This window comes from Heteronotia binoei, chromosome 6 (genome assembly GCF_032191835.1).
Source record: "Heteronotia binoei isolate CCM8104 ecotype False Entrance Well chromosome 6, APGP_CSIRO_Hbin_v1, whole genome shotgun sequence".
In the NCBI taxonomy this organism is placed as follows: Eukaryota; Metazoa; Chordata; class Lepidosauria; order Squamata; family Gekkonidae; genus Heteronotia; species Heteronotia binoei.
The window spans coordinates 121,179,043-121,198,906 of record NC_083228.1 but is presented as its reverse complement, the minus strand read 5'-3'; the positions used below and the strand labels follow the sequence as shown (position 1 = coordinate 121,198,906).

Here is a 19,864-nt window from a genome sequence, read left to right as displayed (position 1 = left end):
TGGTAAACCCAAAAATTTGGCAGGAATTTATACTTCTAAAAAGGTAAAAGTTAAGGTAGTCCCCTGTGCAAGCACCAGTTGTTTCTGACTCTGTCACTGCTTTTACCAGTCGTTGCTTTTACAATGTTTTCATGGCAGACTTTTTACAGGGTGGTTTGCCATTGCCTTCCCCAGTCATCTACACTTTCCCCTCGTTATACCAACCTCGGAAGGATGGAAGGTTGAATCAACCATGAGCCATCTACCTGACACCAGCTTCTGCTGGGATCAAACTCAGGTCGTGAGCAGAGCTTGGACTGCAGTACTGCAGCTTACCACTCTACAGCATGAAGCTCTTTCTACTTATTCTTCTAATAACAGCTAAATGGCTATTAGCTTTGTACTGGAAAAAGCCCACCTTGCCATTAGTAGATGACTGGTATTTGAAAATATTTCTGGTGGATAAAACCACTGACTCCACACCTCTTTCAGACTCAGGTTTTTCTGGTATGATGAACCAACAGCTCCCTTTCTTAGAATATACTGTGGATAACACTATCCCCCAAAGTCATCCAGTCAATTAATTGTACTATGATATCATGACAACTTTGTAACTTTATAGGTAATGATTTTCTTAGATGGTCAATTGGTTGGTTAAATGTTTTCTTTTCCCCCAGATACTCTCAGCTATATCTGTATTTTTTTTTTATTGCTTAAAGTTGTTATTGCAATGTGGATATGTCACTCTGGTTTATGTACTTGTATCCTTTGAAATGTTTAATAAATGACATGATTTATAAAAAAAAGAAAAGAAATAAGACCAGAAACAGACTTTGCAAGGACTGTGTGGCTATCGCCAAGCATAGCAATATAATCTACCATTTCCCACAGTCCCAGACATATCTAGGATTCCATAGTGTATGAAATGACTCCTCTGTATGTTGGATTACCCACTTCTGCAAGTGGCAACCACTGAAGTGGAGGGATGGGCAGGAGCAGATCCTGAGCACATTTGCCTCACATCATGCGCCCAACATCCTTATGTGTTGCAGGGAAATGAAGAGGAAGCAACGAGAGGTGTCTACATTTGGCAGCCATTGTGTGACTCTTAGAACCAGGGGTGGAATTCTAGTAGGAGCTCCTTTGCATATTAGGCCACACACCCCTGATGTAGCCAATCCTCCAAGAGTTTACAAGGCTCTTTTTTGTAAGCTCTTGGAGGATTGGCTACATCAGAGGTGTGTGGCCTAATATGCAAAGGAGCTCCTGCTAGAATTCCACCCCTGCTTAGAACAGTTCCAGTTAGTGTTCCCTCTAAGCTCAGTTAGTGTGTGCTAGCGCACAGTTTTTTTAAGCCTCTGGCTCATGCATTTTTGTCATAGCTCAGGAAAAATGGCCCCAGTGCAAACTAATTTAGCCAGCAGCTCACAACTTTACCTGTAGCTCACAAAATAGAATTTTGGCTCACAAGATTCCACAGTTTAAAGGGAGTTTTCTCACCATCTATCACTCAGGCTAGCAGAACCATCCATTAAAGGAAAACAACCACCCAACACCACCAGAGAATGGATATTCCACTCTTCACACTCCTGAGTGCAACTCAACCTAAGTTATGAGCAAAGCTTATAAATGTTGCAGCAGTTTGCATCAGGACTTCACATTTGCCCCACAGGCCAGTGTCCCTTTGGGCACACAAGTAACAAGAGGGCTAATTTGTGTTATTTGCACTGGTTGATGGGTTTGCTGCAGATAGGCGGTGAACACACATACCCCTTATCCACAATTCTGAAAGCTTCTGTATTCATGCCACATGTTCTCCCTAAACCACTGGCTTTTAACAGCATCAAGTCTTTGAGGATATCAATTTCTGTCTCACTTCCATGATGGTCTCACACTTCCCCTCCAAACCTTTTATTTCTCTCTCTCAGGAGAAGGTCTCTCCATCACTTTGCGACACCAAGTCTGACTATAAATTTGAGTGTCGTGTGTTGCCAGAGTACCTGGAAGCGAGCCATCACCCTCCTGTTTAAGAGCAACCTTTGGAAGAATCCAGCAGCGTCACCTGTGTATTACAAGGCATTACTGGCTGGTCTTAAAATCAAAGTGATGATTCATTGTTTCGCTAAAAGGGAAAGAAAGGTGTGGGGGGGGGCCGGTGGCGGGGGGGGGGGACAACTACCTTTCCGCATTGTTGTTCGGCCTTCCCCCCCTTTCACTTGCAGGCAAAAACACGACAGCTTTGACATCTTAACCACTATGAGAAATAAATCGGACCTGGTTTTCAAGGGTCCCATTGCACATGGACAAATAGAAACTTTGGACAGAAGATTATAGAGGGAAGATGAAAGAGACCAGCCAGGGCTTAAGATGACAAACTGCATTTCTTAATTAAACTTAATATGCACAAAGAAAAGGTGTAAACGTTTGCAAGGATCAATCGATAGATCAGTCACCCCCTCTGCACATGTGTTGAACGTCAGAGCAAATGGCCTGGAACCAAAAGAAAAGCTGTTACACCAAGTCAGAAACACTCTGAAGTCTCAGACAGCACAAAAGGGAGCACAATAAGGCCACATTTCACCCAACCTAAAAGGCAGCTAGCCAAGGTGAAGAATCGTATTGTGCTGCTGTATTAATAAAATGGTGAGAGCAAATTTTGTCAAACTTTTTCACTCCCGAACCACACAATCTGGTATGTGAGACAAAATTCGGCAGCCAGCAAATCTGAATTTTAGACCTATTAAACAGTAAGATTCAACCAGAGGTGCTGGCTGTTATCTGTTAGGGTGTGTGTGGGGGGTACTTGGGGGGGGGGGGAAACCAGTTTTGATCATGTTAATGGAGTGGGAGGGGGCAGATGAGCTTTTGTGCCGTGAACCATGCAAAGCTACAGCTTTGGCTTTTGGGAATTCTGTAGAAACTCAGCCTGGAAGGGTGTTTCAGGAAGACTTTGTGTGCACAGATGTGGCTTCTGCAAAGGGATCATGAACTAAAAGCATGCTACTTGAGCCTTACAGAAGAGTCTGGAAGACATTCCTTTCCTTCAAACAGACCCTAGTGATGTTGGAAGCAACATTTGTAATCTCTGACTCTTGGGCCTTGTGCTAAAAAAGAATCAAGATGGCAGCACTCAGAAGTATCCTTTCACTGGTGGGCAGAAGGGCACACAGTTTTCCAATGCTCTCCTCCATTGCTGCAACTCCCTCAGACCCCTGGGAAGATCATTCCAGGTGCTGCAAGATCTGGTCAGAGGAATAGCTGTGAAGGTGGGAGAAAGGAGGGACAAGAGTAGGAAATGGCTCACTGCTCCCTCAATGGAGCCATAGATGATGATGAGGAAGAGGAGAAGAAGTGTTGGATTTATACTTTGTTCTTCACTTGGAGTCTCAGAGTGGCTTACAATCGTCTTCCCTTCCTCTCCGTACAACAGACACTCTGTGATGTAAGTGGGGCTAAGAGAGCTCTGAGAGAACTCTGATGGACCCAAGGTCATCCAGTGGGCACCATATGGAAGAGAGTGGAGAATCAAACATGGTTCTCCAGATTAGAGTCTGCTGCTCTACACCATACTGCCTCTCTGGAGCAGGAAGGAGGAAACATTTGAAGTCCTCCACATAGGTCCCCCAACCCTGGAAATGATTCTTCAGGGGTCAAAAAGAGTGACAGGGAGAATTACACCTTCCATACATGAAGTGGTAGGGTACTGCCCACTGATCCAGAAAGGATGGGGACTTTAATGCCTTGGTAGCTGCTGAGCCTCATGAATCTCACAGCTTCCCATCTCCGTCTCCTTTCTCTTCAAGCGTACTATTATCACACAACCTTTCAACTGATCTTTACAGTCCTTTCCCCACTTCAATTATTCTACCTTCTGCCAGCCAATTCCCTTGCAAAGTAAAACTCCCAACACCTGCACCTTAACTAAACACTCAAACTGTGTAACATATGCAAATGTCTTTCTGTTGTATAATTTACTCCGACAGCAGTTTTTATTGGCAACCCGTTTGGATGGAGTGCAGTATATACACCTTCAAAATGTGTTGGCAAACTCCAGGATGTACCATACCAGGCCATTTACATTTTTTTACTGACAAAATTAGGGACATCTGTATGAATAAGGAAAACACTGAGATGAAAGTTTTGAAGTGTCCCAAAAATACATTTCTTAGTATTTTGTTCTCTTGTAAATGATAATTGGGCATGGGTTTCTAGTTTCCACACTAAATCACTCAAAAGAATGATATTACAGTTAAGATATTTTTTTCCTAATTGTCAAAAAGAACATGATCCAAAGGGGCCAAGGCACACATATCAGGCAGGGAAAGGAGGAAAGCAGATAAGGGAGAAGCTGTGGCTCAGTGGTGGAGTATCTGCTTTCCATGCAGAAGCCCCTGAGTTGAATCCCTAGCATCTCAGGCAGCAGATGCTGCAGAAGACTTTTCTGTGTCTGCGCCCCTGGAGAGCCTTTGCCAGTCTGAGTAGACCATATGAAGCTAGATGGACCAATGGTCTGACGGTCCAAGGCGGATATAGTAAGTAAGACTTTATGACCACTCTTCCCAAGGGTTCCACACTGACAGAGGCAGCTTGGAGGCAGGATGAAAAGTCACAGGAGATGCATGAAACCCAACCGCCAAAGGAAAACTTAAGGAAGTAGATGATGACGGACTCTCTTTTAGCAACTCTTTTTGCCTGGCAGAAGTGGAGAAAGACATTATCACTAGGATCACATCAGAAAAATGTTAACACTGAACAGACGTATTAGCTTCTGCCCATTGAATCTGCTTCATGGTTGCTGAAACAGGTGGTATCCACAGGCCTTCTCATGCTACACACTAATTTCTCAGCTGTGGAAGAGACGGTGAAGGGAGCACTGGGTATAAAAATCGTTTTGATGAATATTGGTAACCAATGAGATATCTTGGGTTGGCTCATGATGCCACCTCAGGGGGTATTCTTCCACCAAGTGGTACATTACTCCAAGGAACGTTCATCATTGTTCAGCAAACACTGTTTAACTTAGTTAAACTCCTCCCCAGTCTGCATCCATGTATCCCACTTGTCTGGGATTGTCACTTGTTATTAACTTTAGTTTTAGATGTGCAGTACCATGCAGGTACTTGGCAAGTCTTTTGACTGCATTCCAGTCCCTTTTACTTGGCGATTCCATCTTTCTCCATAACCTTCCTCCAGCTGCTGTGATATCTGGATGTACATCAATGTACTTATGTACACCAATGTACTTATGTATAGCAGTCTTCCAACTGCTTCTCTGTATTACTTATTGTCAAGCAGAAGTTCACTATTTCCTTGCTGGGTCAGGTAGTTTGTTTCCACAGGAGTGCTTCCTGGCTTCCTTTCATAGTCACATAGTCCAGAAATTCTAGGATTTTCTGCTTCTGACTGAAAAGACAGCTTCCACTTTCCTCTCATTCTACTTGTATTCCAAGATAGTAGTTGATGTTTCCTAACTCTTCCACTTCTGCTTTTTGATTCAGATGTTGAACTATTTCATCACAGTCTGCCCTACCTTCATGGCATAATAAAATCAGGTCGTCCACATAAGACAAAATGTAAGTCCTTTTGTTGTCTCTGTACCTTAAGAACGGGCATTGTTTTGCTGAAATCCATCCTGGATTAGCATTTGATGATATTTCTCATTCCAATATCTCACAGCCTGTTTCAGTCCCTATATGATCATTTGCAGTTTTTCATCTTTGGATTGTTCAAATGTTCAAATCCTGGTGGCTGTTCCATGTAAACATTTTCTGTAATTTCTCAATGTGGAAAGGCGGTCTTTATGTCCAGATGCTCCACATGCATCTTCCTTGGTGCTGCTATGCTCAAGAGCATTTTTATTGAAGTGGCTTTTCTCCATGTTTATGCTTCTTCTGCAGGCTTTGTTGCAGGAAGGTTCAGGTATAGATTCTGCCTTTGCTAGATAAGAAAGTCTTCTCTGTGGAAGTCCTTTGTTTGAGCTGGCTGACTGTCTCGCACTTGACTCTGCAGCTCTTTCTGGAGAGCCAGTTTGGTGTAGTGGTTAAGTGCATGGACTCTTATCTGGGAGAACCGGGATTGATTCCCCACTCCTCCACTTGCACCTGCTGGAATGGCCTTGGGTCAGTTATAGTTATCACAGAGGTTGTCCTTGAAAGGGCAGCTGCTGTGAGTCCTCTCAGTCTCACCCACCTCACACAGTGTTTGTTGTGGGTGAGGAAGATAAAGGAGATTGTGAGCCGCTCTGAGACTGAGTGGAGGGTGGAATATAAATCCAATGTTGTCGTCTTCTTCTTTAGGCTCTGCAGATGTATCATGTGTGTTGTCCATAGTACTCAGATGCACTGTTTCTGTTTGCTGTGCTTCCTTTTTCTCTGGTGGTGTAAATTCACCGATGTCTACTTTTTTCCATATTTCTTGATTTCTCCTTTTCATTAATGTAGACCACATTGCAGATCTTGACCCTTTCTGTTTCTGGTTTGAGGATTCTGTATCATTTGTATACCAGTGCGTAGCCTAGAAAAAATGCCTTCTTCTGCTCTAAGATCCAAAAACGTCCCAGGTTCAATCCCCGGCATCTCCAACTAAAAAGGGTCCAGGCAAATAGGCGTGAAAAACCTCAGCTTGAGACCCTGGAGAGCTGCTGCCAATCTGAGTAGATAATACTGACTTTGATGGACTGATGGTCTGATTCAGTATAAGGCAGCTTCATATGTTCATATTGTCAGATCTTGTTCAATAATTTTCTTTCCTGAACTCCTCAACTGCCCAGTCTATCCAAGCATCTTGTCCAGATGATGACATAAATTACCCCTCTCTTTCATCTTAATACTAAAAAGTTCCTTTTGTAGATAAAGCTGGTTCTTTAATGAGGAATTTTCATGTAGCCTTTCTAGCTCATGCGACGCAATTTTGACTTGGCATCTGAACTACTCTTAATGCATTTCTGTCAGATAAACCTTTGATTTTCATTGTTGGAATCCAAAGTTTTCTGCTTTGCCAGGTCAACCTCTCTTGGGTGGGCATCCTGGGTAATGCCCCATAATCCTGTTTCAAGAAGGTGACTCTTCATTTGTTCTCTCCAAATTAGATAATTGCGCTCCGTGAGCCTATCTATCCAATAACCGTGCATGCACCACAGGAGATCCCCATCTTTGTTCATTTGTTCTCAGCTGCTTGTGCCAAGAGCCTCTGGTGATCTTTCTACCTTTAATCAGAGATGTGCTTAACCTGGGCTTATAACCCTTGTTGGTAGAGTAATTAACACAGCAATGGTTAATCACCAACCTGATTAAAGAGTAAAGGTTTATTTAGAAATTAACATATCTGATAGGAAAGAGGAGAAACAGAGACAAGTTCCCAACTACATCTTTAGCTGAGAGAGAGGGCAAGAGTGGAGTGTGGCACTTCCAAGAAGGGGGGAATTGCCCTGAGAGTAGCAGTTTGCAGTCAGATAAGGAATGACATTTAAAAGGGAAGAAGGTGCTGACTTCACTGTCTTATCTAATTGTCTTCCTGCTGCCCCCTGCAGGATCTTTTTCTTTGTACACCAGACATTGCCTTTCCCCAAAATTAATACTTTCCAAGCTGATCTTGTATTGAAATAAACTCAACTACGTTACTCTATTGGAACAAAATTAAACCTGTGGAATGTATAATAAACTTAAAACTGTATTATATTTAGAATTGATGCATACTAGACAATGATTATAAATTATATTTATATTATATCATGGTAATAACATTTTAAAAAGAGGGGATTCAGATAACCAGGGGATGCTAATTAGCAAGCATAGAAGGCAACAGCTACAATTCACATGTGGGAGTAATTTCAAATAGCTAGACCATCATGTGATAATTGGAATCATCATAGACAGTATGAATCATCCCTTGTTATCTTCTCTTTGCAAACAGAATCTTCCACTTTGAGGCAGGAAAGGATGGTATACTTAACCCAAAAGTTTATTTGCACTAAATTTCTTTTTAAATATGTGTTTATTCACATTTGTATGTGTATGCATCCAACCCCCCCCCCAAAAAAAAACCGGTTTGGGAATTACTAGAAGATGAATGGAGAAGAAGAAAACATTGGATTTATATTCCACCCTCCACTCAGAGCAGCTCACAATCTCCTTTATCTTCCCACCCACAACAAACTCCCCGTGAGGTAGGTGGGGCTGAGAAAGCTTTCTCAGACGCTGCCTTTTCAAGGACAACCTCTCTGATAGCTATAGCTGACCCAAGGCCATTCCAGCAGGTGCAAGTGGGGGAGTGGGGAATCAAACCCAGTTCTCCCAGATAAGAGTCCGCTCACTTAACCACTACACCAAACTGGCTCTCAGCATCACAAATTCCGTAATATGGATGCATCTGGCATTCCCACATTGTTGAATCATGGCTAGCACATGCAGAGATGTTTTTTCAATATAAGCAGCTCTGCTCCAGCATACGTACGTCGGTCACACTTTGGTCCCATCCAGCCAGGGAGGCAATGGCACATTCCAGAGATGTGATCGCAGGCAGCCGCGTTCTCACAGTCGCACACCTGGTGACATTCGAGCCCAAAAAAGCCATCTGGACAAGCTGGGGTTGTAAAACGAAAGAGAACGTGATTCTGATTTGTGTATACAGCCATCTGGGAAAGACTATCCCCTGCCCCAAACAGAGCCTTTAGGAAGTGACAGGGGAATGAATTATTTTAAGCTTTAGTTATAGAGTTGATCCAAGTGTCTGTCCTTGTGCTGAAGGAAAGCAGGGCTTGTATTGTAAAACTGGGCTTCCTCAGCTTGGGAATGTGTAAATACACCCTCTTTGATACTGGCCAGAAAGATAGGCTGTTGAGAGAGCCGCTCAAAACCTACAGTCAACAGCTGAGTTACTCATGGATAACAGGCTAGCAGAGTTCGGGATCTGTGAGGTCACACGCAACAATCCCGATAAGCATTGATTTGGTAGGTTACCAAGTGGGCAGTCCTGTGTCAGGCAGAACTTGCAGATAAGATGGCTCAATGTTTTCGCTTGTGGATTGACAGGAATTGTGCCAATTGATGTGCAGTGATCTCACCCTTTGCTTATGACATAGGGCTGGATCCAGTGGTGACTTCCATTGAGGAAAAGGATTTCCTTCAGCAGGATGGGGATTTCTCATCTTTTCTAGGCTGCTGAAGCTCAGAATGCTCCAACATGCAGCGTCTGGGGGATGAGTTGGAGGTCTGCAGTGGAAGCAGGGAAATCAGTGTGAACTCCCTCCTGTCCTGTTAGAGGAATTCTTACCACCAAGAGGGACATGATAGCAGTGTATAGAATTATGGATGAAGTGACGAAGGTCTGAAAATATTGTATTTTGGTGCACTCTACAAAGTTGATGGATAATAGGTTCAGGATGAACCAAAGAAGTTACTGCTTTATTCAACAACTAATTAGACTGTATAATTCACTGTCAGTAGACATCACAGTTGCTTTAAGATTAGACAGGTTCAGGGCTTTTTTTTGTAGCAGGAACTCCTTTGCATATTAGGCCACACATCTGAGGCAGCCAATCCTCCAAGAGCTTACAAGCTCTTCTTACAGGGCCTACTGTAAGCTCCAGGAGGATTGGCTACACCAGGGGGTGTGGCCTAATATGCAAAGGAGTTCCTGGTACAAAAAAAAGCCCTGGACAGATTCATGGAAGAGAGGTCCATCACGCCTACTAGCCATGGTGACCAAAGGAAACCTCTATGTCAACGGACAGTAAACTTCTGAATACCAGTGCTGGGATATAGCATCAGGGCATGGTCTCACTTTGCCCTGTATGTTTGGCCCTCCAGGGCAAGTGATAACTGCTGTGTGAAACAGGATGCTGGAGTAGATAAGCCACTGGTCTGACTCAGCAGTGCTGTTCTTAGGTGATTCAAAACAGGAGAGATAGATTCTAATTAAATCGGATCTGCATTTGCTATGCAGTCCAGGAAAATTATGGAGAACACGCTTCTACTGAGATGTCAAGAGTTCTTTGAGGCAACCAGGTTTTTTTTTTTTTTTTTAAGTATTCTAGCTGTCCATTTGTTCATGCTGACAGAGAGACAGATTTATTCTGACCTGCCTTGTTTGCAATAAGCACCTTCGTTTTCAGCCTAAGGGCAACCAGAGAATACGGGCTGTAGAGAGGCTGAGGAAAAATTATTGCTGGCACGATCCAGGTTGTAAATGAATTGAGGCGGGCACATTTCCCTTTCTAACAAGATGACTTCTTTGCACACTCCAGGAATGGGGGCTTTAACTGGGCCGCAGGACGATGGCACTTCATTTGTGTGTGAGTTACTATCCCTTAAGGCAAAGCCGCTTGAGATTATATTACTGAGGTGGAGGGGAAGGGAAAATGTATTGATGGCCTGTGTGGAATTCTTAGCCCACATAAGAAAAGCGATTTCCCGCAGCATCGCTCTGAGCAATGAGTGTTAGCGCACTGAGGCCACGCATACCCCACTGGCATGGCAACACAATGTAAATGTTCAGGGGTCGTTTTGTAGAAAAATAGGTAGTGGAGCTCATCCAGGGATTGTTATGCTGCTGCACCTACTATTCAATGGACAAGGTAAGGAGGAGGAGGGGGAGGTTCAGGAGCTGTGGTCCTGTGAGCTCCCGCTGAATCCAAGGCCTGCAAATGCTACTCAGTGCACATAATAGCATTTCATTGAGAAAGGAGCCCCATGAAATGCTTATAGGAAGAAGCGATTTGCAGGATGTTTAATCTGAGCTTCTCAGCCTCTGGGCCTGCGACACGTGGGGGTGTGGGGGAAACACGTGCAAAGTAAGGTGTGACTCTGGGTGACTCCTGCAAAAGTGAAATCTACACATTCACCTTGCGGGGAGTTGCACGTGCTCCTGATGATACCAGGGCCGAAATATTTCCCCTGTTGCAAAGCTCAGCTGATGCACTTGGATGGTGTAAGCGTGGGAAATATAGTTCTTGCAATCTCAAAATAATGGTACCATGCCGATTCAGAACTTCTATAACTAGGCCCTAGAATAAGGGGAGAAATGGTTTGCTGAAGGGCAGTCAATGGACTTACTTAGGGGGGCCTTACAGTGTTGTCCTAAGCACTGTTATAGCCTTCTGAGCCCATTTGCTTCAACAGATTCAGAAAGGTGTTACTCTGCTTAGGACTGTACTGCTATTTACTTAGCCATTAGTCAGATTTTGAGGAGTGCAAAGCGTTATTCAACCATGCAAATCACCGGGTGATCTTGGTTCAGTCATCATCTACACTAAACTGAGAGCCAGTCTGGTGTAGTGGTTATGGGTATCCGGGAGAACCGGGTTTGACTTCCCCCTCCTCCACATGCAGCTGCTGGTGTGACCTTGGGTCAGTCATAACTCTCTCAGAGCTGTTTTCTCAAGAGCAGTTCTCTCAGAGCCCCACTTACCTCACAAAATGTCTGTTGTGGGCTGGGGAAGGGAAGGAGATTGTAAACTGCTCTGAGACTCCTGTGGGTAAGTGAAGGGTGGGGTATAAATCCAATCTCTTCTTCTTCTACTGTCTAACCTAGCCAAATGCTATTGTGAGACCAAAATGGCATGACCTGTTTTCACAGCACATGGGAACTATGTAGCTAAATGTATCCTCATAAAAACATGCATATAGGGGAAAACAAGCAGGGGACCCACAAGAATTTGTGGGAGGCTTTTCATTTTCTGTTCCCCCAGTATTTCCACCTTCCCTTCACTCAAAACTCCTGCAGCCTCTTCCCTTTTCTTTCTTTCTTCTTTTCTTCCCACACTCCGGACAACTCACCTTAAGCTGCACCTCTGTATTCAAGCTTTCCCTCTGCCCCAGCAGCCTCTCTAGTAAAAACCAAGTTGAGCCCAGCTGCTTGGTGCTGGTCGCCAGCCCAGTTGAGTAGTGCCAGTCACTGGGTCTAAGGTCCCCAAAGCAGCTTCCACAGCAGAATGGGGATTCAAATCTGGATTTACCAAATTCTGCTCTGGAACTCTAACCATTGCACCAAACTCACTTTTGTAGGGTGGTTTTGATGAATAGTACCAAGCCATTAGGCCTGTAGTAGCAAGTTGCTTGGTTGCTGTAGCTGGGTTTGCACCCATGAGTACTCCATCACAGGCCAAAATGGCCCTGGAAATGGCCCTCACTGCCTTTTCCTGACAGAAACCCAAGGCCGACAATACCATTGTGGCTGCCTAGCAACAGCCATTGAGGGCATTTGTCTCTTAAAAGTACAGGTGCTACATCTAGTATTTTTAACCCTCAATTTAAAAAAAAAAAATCCTAAAAACTTGAGAGTTTTTTTATGTTTGTGGCTGCAGTCTCTTGACTATGAATGTAGCCATGATGAGAATTAGATATACCACATGATTGAAGACTAAGCCAGAATTCTTCCTCTTTGGCAACTAGTTTTCTGTGTGGAAGGAGACTCTTGGCTATGGAGAACCATCTGCCAGCTTATTTTTCGAATCCTGCCAAACTTTTGGTGAGCATGAATCTTCAAGTTGAAAAGCAGGGCTGATAGGTCTAAATATTTTTGAACCCCCTGCGAGAATTGATCTTCTCAGGGATGGATAGTGGCATGAAAATAGAACATCATGGTGTCTCAGCATTGGCTATGTGATGCCCTGTCGACTGGGATTGCTTCCTTCAAAGAAATGTTGTCATCCCGTTGCTTACTGTCATGCCACGTTGTCCTTTCATTGTTTTGATAAAGTTCCTGTTTCTTGCGTGATTATTATTGTTGTGGCATGCTGCCATGAGGCCTTTTTGGTGGACAGGCCACATTTTAGAAAATGAAATGCATACATTATTTTCTTTTAGCTGAAATCTGAAGCAGTGCTCAACCCAATAAAAGCACTTCCAATCGGGTTAGTGTGAATTAGTCTAACTTGCTGAGTAATAAGGCCCCTAAATCTGGATGGAATCCCAATCTGGTTCTCTTCTCATACTGCTCTCCTTCCCTAGCCTCCCAGGTAGAGAAAAATCAATGGACATTGCTGATCCTATTATAGCAGAGTGTTTGGCTAGCTGCTTTAACTAAAAAAACTGTGCACAATTTGAGGGAGTTCGAAACTAGAAGACGGAACACTCACTCTTTGCGTTTTAAAGACTAGCAGAAACCATCAATTCCTTTGGTCTACTAGCTGCATTTTTCTCACACTGAATTAGAGAGACCCCTGAAGATATATTTGCACACACTTTTGAACAAGTATATCTTTCAAAGGTGAACTTTCAAAGGTGAACCCATGCTCCTTTGTTCCAACATGCTTTGGTGCAGTCTAAGAACTTCCCCTTCCTTCCTTGTTTACCACTGGCCCCAAGGAAGGATGCTCTGAAACGGAATTTTTTTATTTGGTCCGGATGAAAAGTATCACAATCTTATTCCTATTTGGGTTTTATTTCATGGACAAACATAGCTTCCTGCATTTGTGGTCTCTGTTGCAAAGTGTTCTGGTTTCCACTAGAGGGCAGCATATGCAAACAAGAGACGGAATTTGAACCTTGCCTAAGAACAGTGAAATACACTAGAATGGTATTATTCCAAAGTTAGCATGTCAGTTTAGATGAGAAACTGCACAAGCAATTTTGCTCAAAAGACAGGAGCTTCTAATCCAATGTCACTGACTATAGGCTTTTGTCTGCACAGCACTTGCTTAAATCTGCATTACCAACAGCTTTGCCAAAGTTTGTCTACTTTTCTTGCATACCCAGGATCCAGCAGTGAAGTGATTTGGCAACAGATCCGCAGGCAGAAAACTCAACCCACCCTGCCCACTGCCTTCTTTTAGCATAAGCTATAATGTGGTAACTAACCCCACACTGGTTTAAAAGCAGAAGCCTTCCAAATTTTCCACCTTTGAGGGACCTGTTTTCTGCATCAAATAAGCTTGAGAAGGATCTTGTACACTTCAGCTGTGGAACTCCTGTGCACTGGGACACAATTTAACTGCAGTAAGTGCTGATCTTAAATGCATCTAAAGTACCCACTTGCCCTGGTTCGGAGATGAACACGGAGGAAGAATGTGCATTGCGTACTTGCTTAACCAGGATTAAGGGATTAGACCCATTTTGTTCACAGCAGCCAAGTTTTATCACTGAGCCGATGGATTTTTCCCAGGCTGATCAATATAATCGCTGCAACAAGTTTTAAATCTGCAGAAAAACATCTGCTGAGAAAGACACTGATTCTCATTTTTAAGGAAAACCTGGAAAAGGAAGGGGGAGGAGGGAGAAAATACCTTTCTCACAAAAGATTCCTGTCCAACCGGCTGCACAATTGCAGGCTCCGCTCGCGGGGTCACAGAAGGCTCCATTCCGGCACTGACAGCTGGACTTACAGCTGGGGCCAAATGTTCCCCTGGGGCAACCTGCAGACACAGAACAGCAGCTGCACGTTAGAGCCAACGGGGCACAGTCTGGCGGATCAATTCCGGGTGCTCTCCAGTTGCCGGGGAAGCTACTTCTTTGTACCAAAAGCAGAGGACTGACACGGAAAAGAAATGCCCACAGAAACAACACAACCACTGGGTATGGCAGGGGCTGTGTGGGTGACACCATGGTTCTGATGGAGGGCTGAGAGAGAACAGAACGTGATGCTGGACTGAGCTTCTGCAAGAACTCTGCCTTCAGTAGAAAAACGCAACAGCAAGTTCCATCCTGCCTAGAAGATTTTTTAAATGGAAACAGAGGAAGGCTAAGCTATTTCGAAAGGCAGGCTGTGAGAATCTCTGTAGACAAGGACATGAAGGCACCCTAGTCCCTCCCTTCTTTCAAATGATTTCTCTGTAGCCTCTGGCTGATGCCCTCAGGCATCTGTGCCAGCCACGCTTTAAATATGTGTAATTTATTGATCTCCATTATGGTGCCATCATCAGTAGAGTCACACCCTGCTAAGTCTAGGGGGAGCTCCACTTAAGACTGCACAGCTGTGCCCAGCCTTTCTTTCTCTGTGAAGCTCAAGGCAGCAAACGCAGGGTTTCTGTATCATCGTGGGTTCTCTGCAATGATGAGGCGAGGTGGTAGTGCTAACAAGCTCTTTAATAGATACAGCATGGTAGGTGGCTGTACTACAAGACTGAAGGACTGGGCCAAAGGGGTCAACTATATACAACACTGGGTTCCCGCGCCAGCACATTATTGGTTCATTCAAACCAGCCGGAGGTCTCTGATTGGTGCAGGGCAGAAGGGATTTGGATCCTACTTCCCATTGTTCCCAAGTCCCCAACCTCAGTTCATAAGGCTCCATGGAGGAACTCCTAAAACAGTCTTCACTTGAGTCCAGTACACAACAGTTTCCAAGAGGGCTCCCCCCCCCCCCCACAGCAGCACCTGGACCTGGACATGCTTAGCTACAGCAAGCTGGCTGCACTTGGAGTCCTCCTGGCCAGGGCTGCCGAGAGCCACCACAGGACCCCCAACAAAGATTTCCTTCACCTTGATCCAACCAGACATTGTATGGAAACGAGTCAAGGTCCACGTCCCCCACCCTGAATGTTGTCCCCTAGACCCCAGGATAGCCCATTCTCATCAGATCACGGAAGCTAAGTAGGGTCAGCCCTGGGAAGTGTTGGGATGAGAGAGCATCAAGAAAGTCCAGGGTCACAATGTAGAGGTTGGCTAATGGCAAACCAACTTTGTTTGTGTCCTGCCTTGGGAAGCCTATGGGGGTCACCATAAATTGGCTGCAACTTGAGAGCACCTCATGGGCCCTGCCTCCAGCCATCACCTGGGACTATATCAGGGGTGGCCAATCTTGCTTAACCTAATAGACACATAGAAGCGGGGCTTTTTCTGTAGCAGGAACTCCTTTGCATATTACACTACACCTCCCTGAGGTAGCCAGTCCTCCAAGAGGTCTTCTTACAGGGCCTACTGTAAGCTCTTGGAGAACTGGCTATATCAGGGGTGTGTAGCGTAATATACAAATGAGTTCCTGCTACAAAAAAAAGCCCTGCATAGAATAAACGTAAGATGTTTGAGAGCGGAAGGAAGGAAGGAAGGAAGGAAGGAAGGAAGGAAGGAAGGAAGGAAGGAAGGAAGGAAGGAAGGAAGGAAGGAAGGAAGGAAGGAAGGAAGGAAGGAAGGAGAGCAAATAGACGGGGAGGGAGGGAGTGGTGGAAAGAAATCAACTTTAAATGCATTCTCCAAGCTGTTGGCTGGCTTGGCTTAGCGAAGTGATTTAAAGAGAGAACTCCTAAAACAGTCTTCACTTGAGTCCAGTACATAACAGTTTCCAAGAGGGCTCTCTAAGCCAATGGTCCCCAACCTTTTTGGCACCAGGGACCAGTTTTGTGGAAGGCAATTTTTCCATGGACGAGGGGGTGGAGGCGATGGTTTCAGGATGATACAGCTGTGTACTGTATTTTGGTGTGGTGGCAGACTCTTATCTGAGAGAACCGGGTTTGATTCCCCACTCCTCCACTTGCAGCTGCTGGAATGGCCTTGGGTCAGCCATAGCTCTCATAGAGCTGTCCTTGAAAGGGCAGCTTCTGTCACAGCTCTCTCAGCCCCACCTACCTCACAGGGTGTCTGTTGTGGGGAAGAAAGGTAAAGGAGATTGAGCTGCTCTGAGATTCGGAGTGGAGGGCAGGATATAGATCCAATGTCGTCTTCTTATTATTATTACTACATTGTAATATATAATGAACTAATTATACAACTCAGGGCCTGGTTGCAAACAGGCCACGGACAGGTACTGGTCCATGGCCTGGGGGTCAGGGACCCCTGCTCTAAGCCAGCCAATGAGGTAAAAGAAGAAGATATTGGATTTATATCCCGTCCTCCACTCCGAAGAGTCTCAGAGCGGCTCACAATCTCCTTTACCTTCCTCCCCCACAACAGACACCCTGTGAGGTGGGTGGGGCTGGAGAGGGCTCTCACAGCAGCTGCCCTTTCAAGGACAACCTCTGCCAGAGCTATGGCTGACTCAAGGCCATGCTAGCAGGTGCAAGTGGAGGAGTGGGGAATCAAACCCGGTTCTCCCAGATAAGAGTCCGCACACTTAACCACTACACCAAACTGGCTCTCCTAGTAGTGGGGGCTTTGGGAGCCACACAATGTGGAAGAGCCACAGTTTGCCCACCCCTGGACTATATCATCATCTTTTGGAGATGTGCACTTGCATTTTCTCTCTCCTCTCCTTTGAGATCCATATCTCCTCTTGGGAGCCAAAACAAGTCTATTTTTAGCAAGGTAACTCTGTAAGACGCCAGGTACCCTGATGGTTATGTAGGTATTTGTGCACATAAATAACAAAGGCATGCAATGAAATGAAGCATAAATGTTAACTGAGAGTCTTTATCAGGGAGGAAAGAAGGGGAAATAAGGCATTTCAATTATCCTAACGCAAAGTCTACAGGCCGAACTAGTTATTCACTCCAATCTGAAAACAACATCTGCCCTGGGGGTGAAATCTGAAATCTCTCAAAATAGATTTCTCCAAGTTATGTACCGGCTGGACTTTTTGCAAGCTGTAGGGTATAGGAAAAAACAATTCCCTGCTGTTGGGTTCTAAGAATGGCCCATTTTCAGGCCTTGGTGTTATTGTGGCCTTACTTTGCTCGCAATGACTGCCAATGTAGCCTGCTTCACAGATGCAAATCCCAGAAACAGCATCGCAGCTCTTCGCGCTGTTCTTGCAGTCGCATGAGTTTCTGCAAAGCTGCCCCCAGTAGCCAGAATCACAAGCTGCAGAAGAAGATAAAAGCAGGGTGCATTTTATGCAAGAAGCATCTAATGGAGTGAGTTTTATTTTGCTTTCACTTTACAGTACAGACTGTAAGTAAACAGTGGTAGGTTGGTTTTGGTGTAATGGAAATCACTGAGAATCAACTATGTTTTTAGCTAGGCGCAGCTGAGAGGTGCATTAGGAGCAGCTGAGAGATGCAATATTCAGCCCCAAATCATTTCATTCTTGCTGTGTGCTATGGAGCAGAGGAGGTTGTGTATGCCTGGGGGGGGGGGGGCGGGGCAGGACAGTCAGTCAATAGGCACAGCAAACTTTGCTGGCCCGGCAGCTCTTGTGCAGTTCAAAAGAGGGCCATCAGCTGCAAGCCAGGCATTAATTTTCTCCATGTGCTCATGCACTGTGGTACGCAAAACAGTGGCGAAAATGACTGGCCTCTCAGTTGCACTCTGCTCAGCCAAGTTGGAAACCTTTCTCCAGTCTAAGCAGCCTTTCACCAACAGAAGTGCCTCTTCCCCAGACACATAAGAGCACCTTCTGCTGGAGGATGGGCTGAAGGAAGGCTTCCTGCTTGGCTGAGCATAGTGGTTGGATACAAGCCGTGCCATTTATACCAAAAAGGACTGTCACTCTTCTCTTTACAGAACTCTGGAACAAGCATGTTATTGGTCTTCCTGCTGGTGGTCTTTGACTTTCCTCTGAGCCACAGAAGAGCTCTTCTGTTCTGAGCCACAGAAGAGCTCCTCCCTCTCATTTCCATACAATTATTTTGTAGCACCTACTGCTGCTGCTGTAACAGCATGTAGATAGAGAGCCAGTTTGGTGTAGTGGTTAAGTGTGTGTGCTCTTATCTGAGAGAACCGGGTTTGATTCCCCACTCCTCCACTTGCACCTGCTGGAATGGCCTTGAGTGATCCATAGCTCTGGCAGAAGTTGTCCTTGAAAGGGCAGTTGCTGTGAGAGCCCCCTCAGCCCCACCCACCTCACAGGGTGTTTGTCATGGAGAGGGGAAATATAGGAGATTGTAAGCCACTCTGAGTCTCTGATTCAGAGAGAAGGGTGGCGTTTAAATTGGCAATCTTCTTCTTCTTCTTCTTCTTCTCCCTTTCTCCAGGGGCACACCGGTGGTAGCTGTGACAGAGGAAGAACAGGAAGGAGATCTCTATTTCCTTCTCAATATCTTCCATTTTTCCTCCAGACTCCTGAACTTTGTTATGTCAATGTTCAAGGCAATGGTGGTCCTGGGAAATACAGCATTTTTCTTCTCCATAGTGCCTAGCATGCAGGGCACTATGAAGGAGTAGAAGGAAAGGTAGTTCTTTCTCCATCCTGTCCTTGCTGTGGCCATGTTTGCCACCACCAACATAACTGTGGGGGAGAGAGCATGCACGAGAGAACAGCCATTTTCACTCCAATGCTTATCCACCTCAGTCTTTGTTGGAATAGTAAGAGTCCGCAGCAGCATCCTAAGCAAAGTTACCCTCTTTTAAGTCCATTAAAGTTGAAGAAGAGTTGATCTTTCTACCCTGCTTTTTTCTACCCTAAGGAGTCTCAAAGCAGCTTACGGTTGCTTTCCATTCCGCTTCCCGCAACAGGCACCTAGTGAGGCAGGTGGGGCTGGGAGAGCTCTGAGAGAACCGTGACTGGCCCAAGGTCACCCAGCAGGCTTCAGGTGGTGGAAGAGGAGTGGAGAATCAAATCCGGTTCTCCAGATTAGAGGCCACTGCTGTTAACCACTGCACCATGCCCACTCCCTGGGATAGCTCTTGTTATTTTATTTTTTATTATTTTGTTTTATTTGATTTGATTTATATCCCGCCCTTTCTGCCGAAGCAGGCTCAGGGCAGCTTATCACTTAACCCAACCCGTGTGAAATTTTTTTGAAAATAGGAGGACCCTAAGAATGCCACCCAGAGCTCCTTGGAAGAAGGGTGGGGGATATCAAATAGAACAGATAAGTAAAGAGGTCATGAAAGCCTACTAGAACAAGCATATCTTAATGAGGGGATAGCTCTGTGACACACTGCTGTGCAACTCAGTTGGATGTGCCATCGGGGGCCAGCTTGTCTCTCTTGCCTCTCCGTAAGTTCTGATGTCAATCACTTGCAAATGCACAGAACAGAGTCTCATTTGACATTCATATGCAAACTTTAGGGAACTGCCATCCTAACCTAAAACACTTGCTTGTGGAGACAAGCCTTCCCTCCAACATCGGGAA

At 45.1% G+C, this 19,864-nt stretch overlaps 1 protein-coding gene across 1 annotated transcript in view; it reads right to left on the bottom strand.

The window, feature by feature from the left end:
- LOC132574197 (multiple epidermal growth factor-like domains protein 6) overlaps positions 1 to 19,864 on the bottom strand; it is a 273,518-nt gene that overhangs the window by 47,851 nt on the left and 205,803 nt on the right. Inside the window, exon 15 of the mRNA XM_060242461.1 lies at positions 14,201 to 14,329. Coding sequence (XP_060098444.1) covers positions 14,201 to 14,329 — 129 coding nt within the window. The remainder of the gene's footprint in view (positions 1 to 14,200; positions 14,330 to 19,864) is intronic.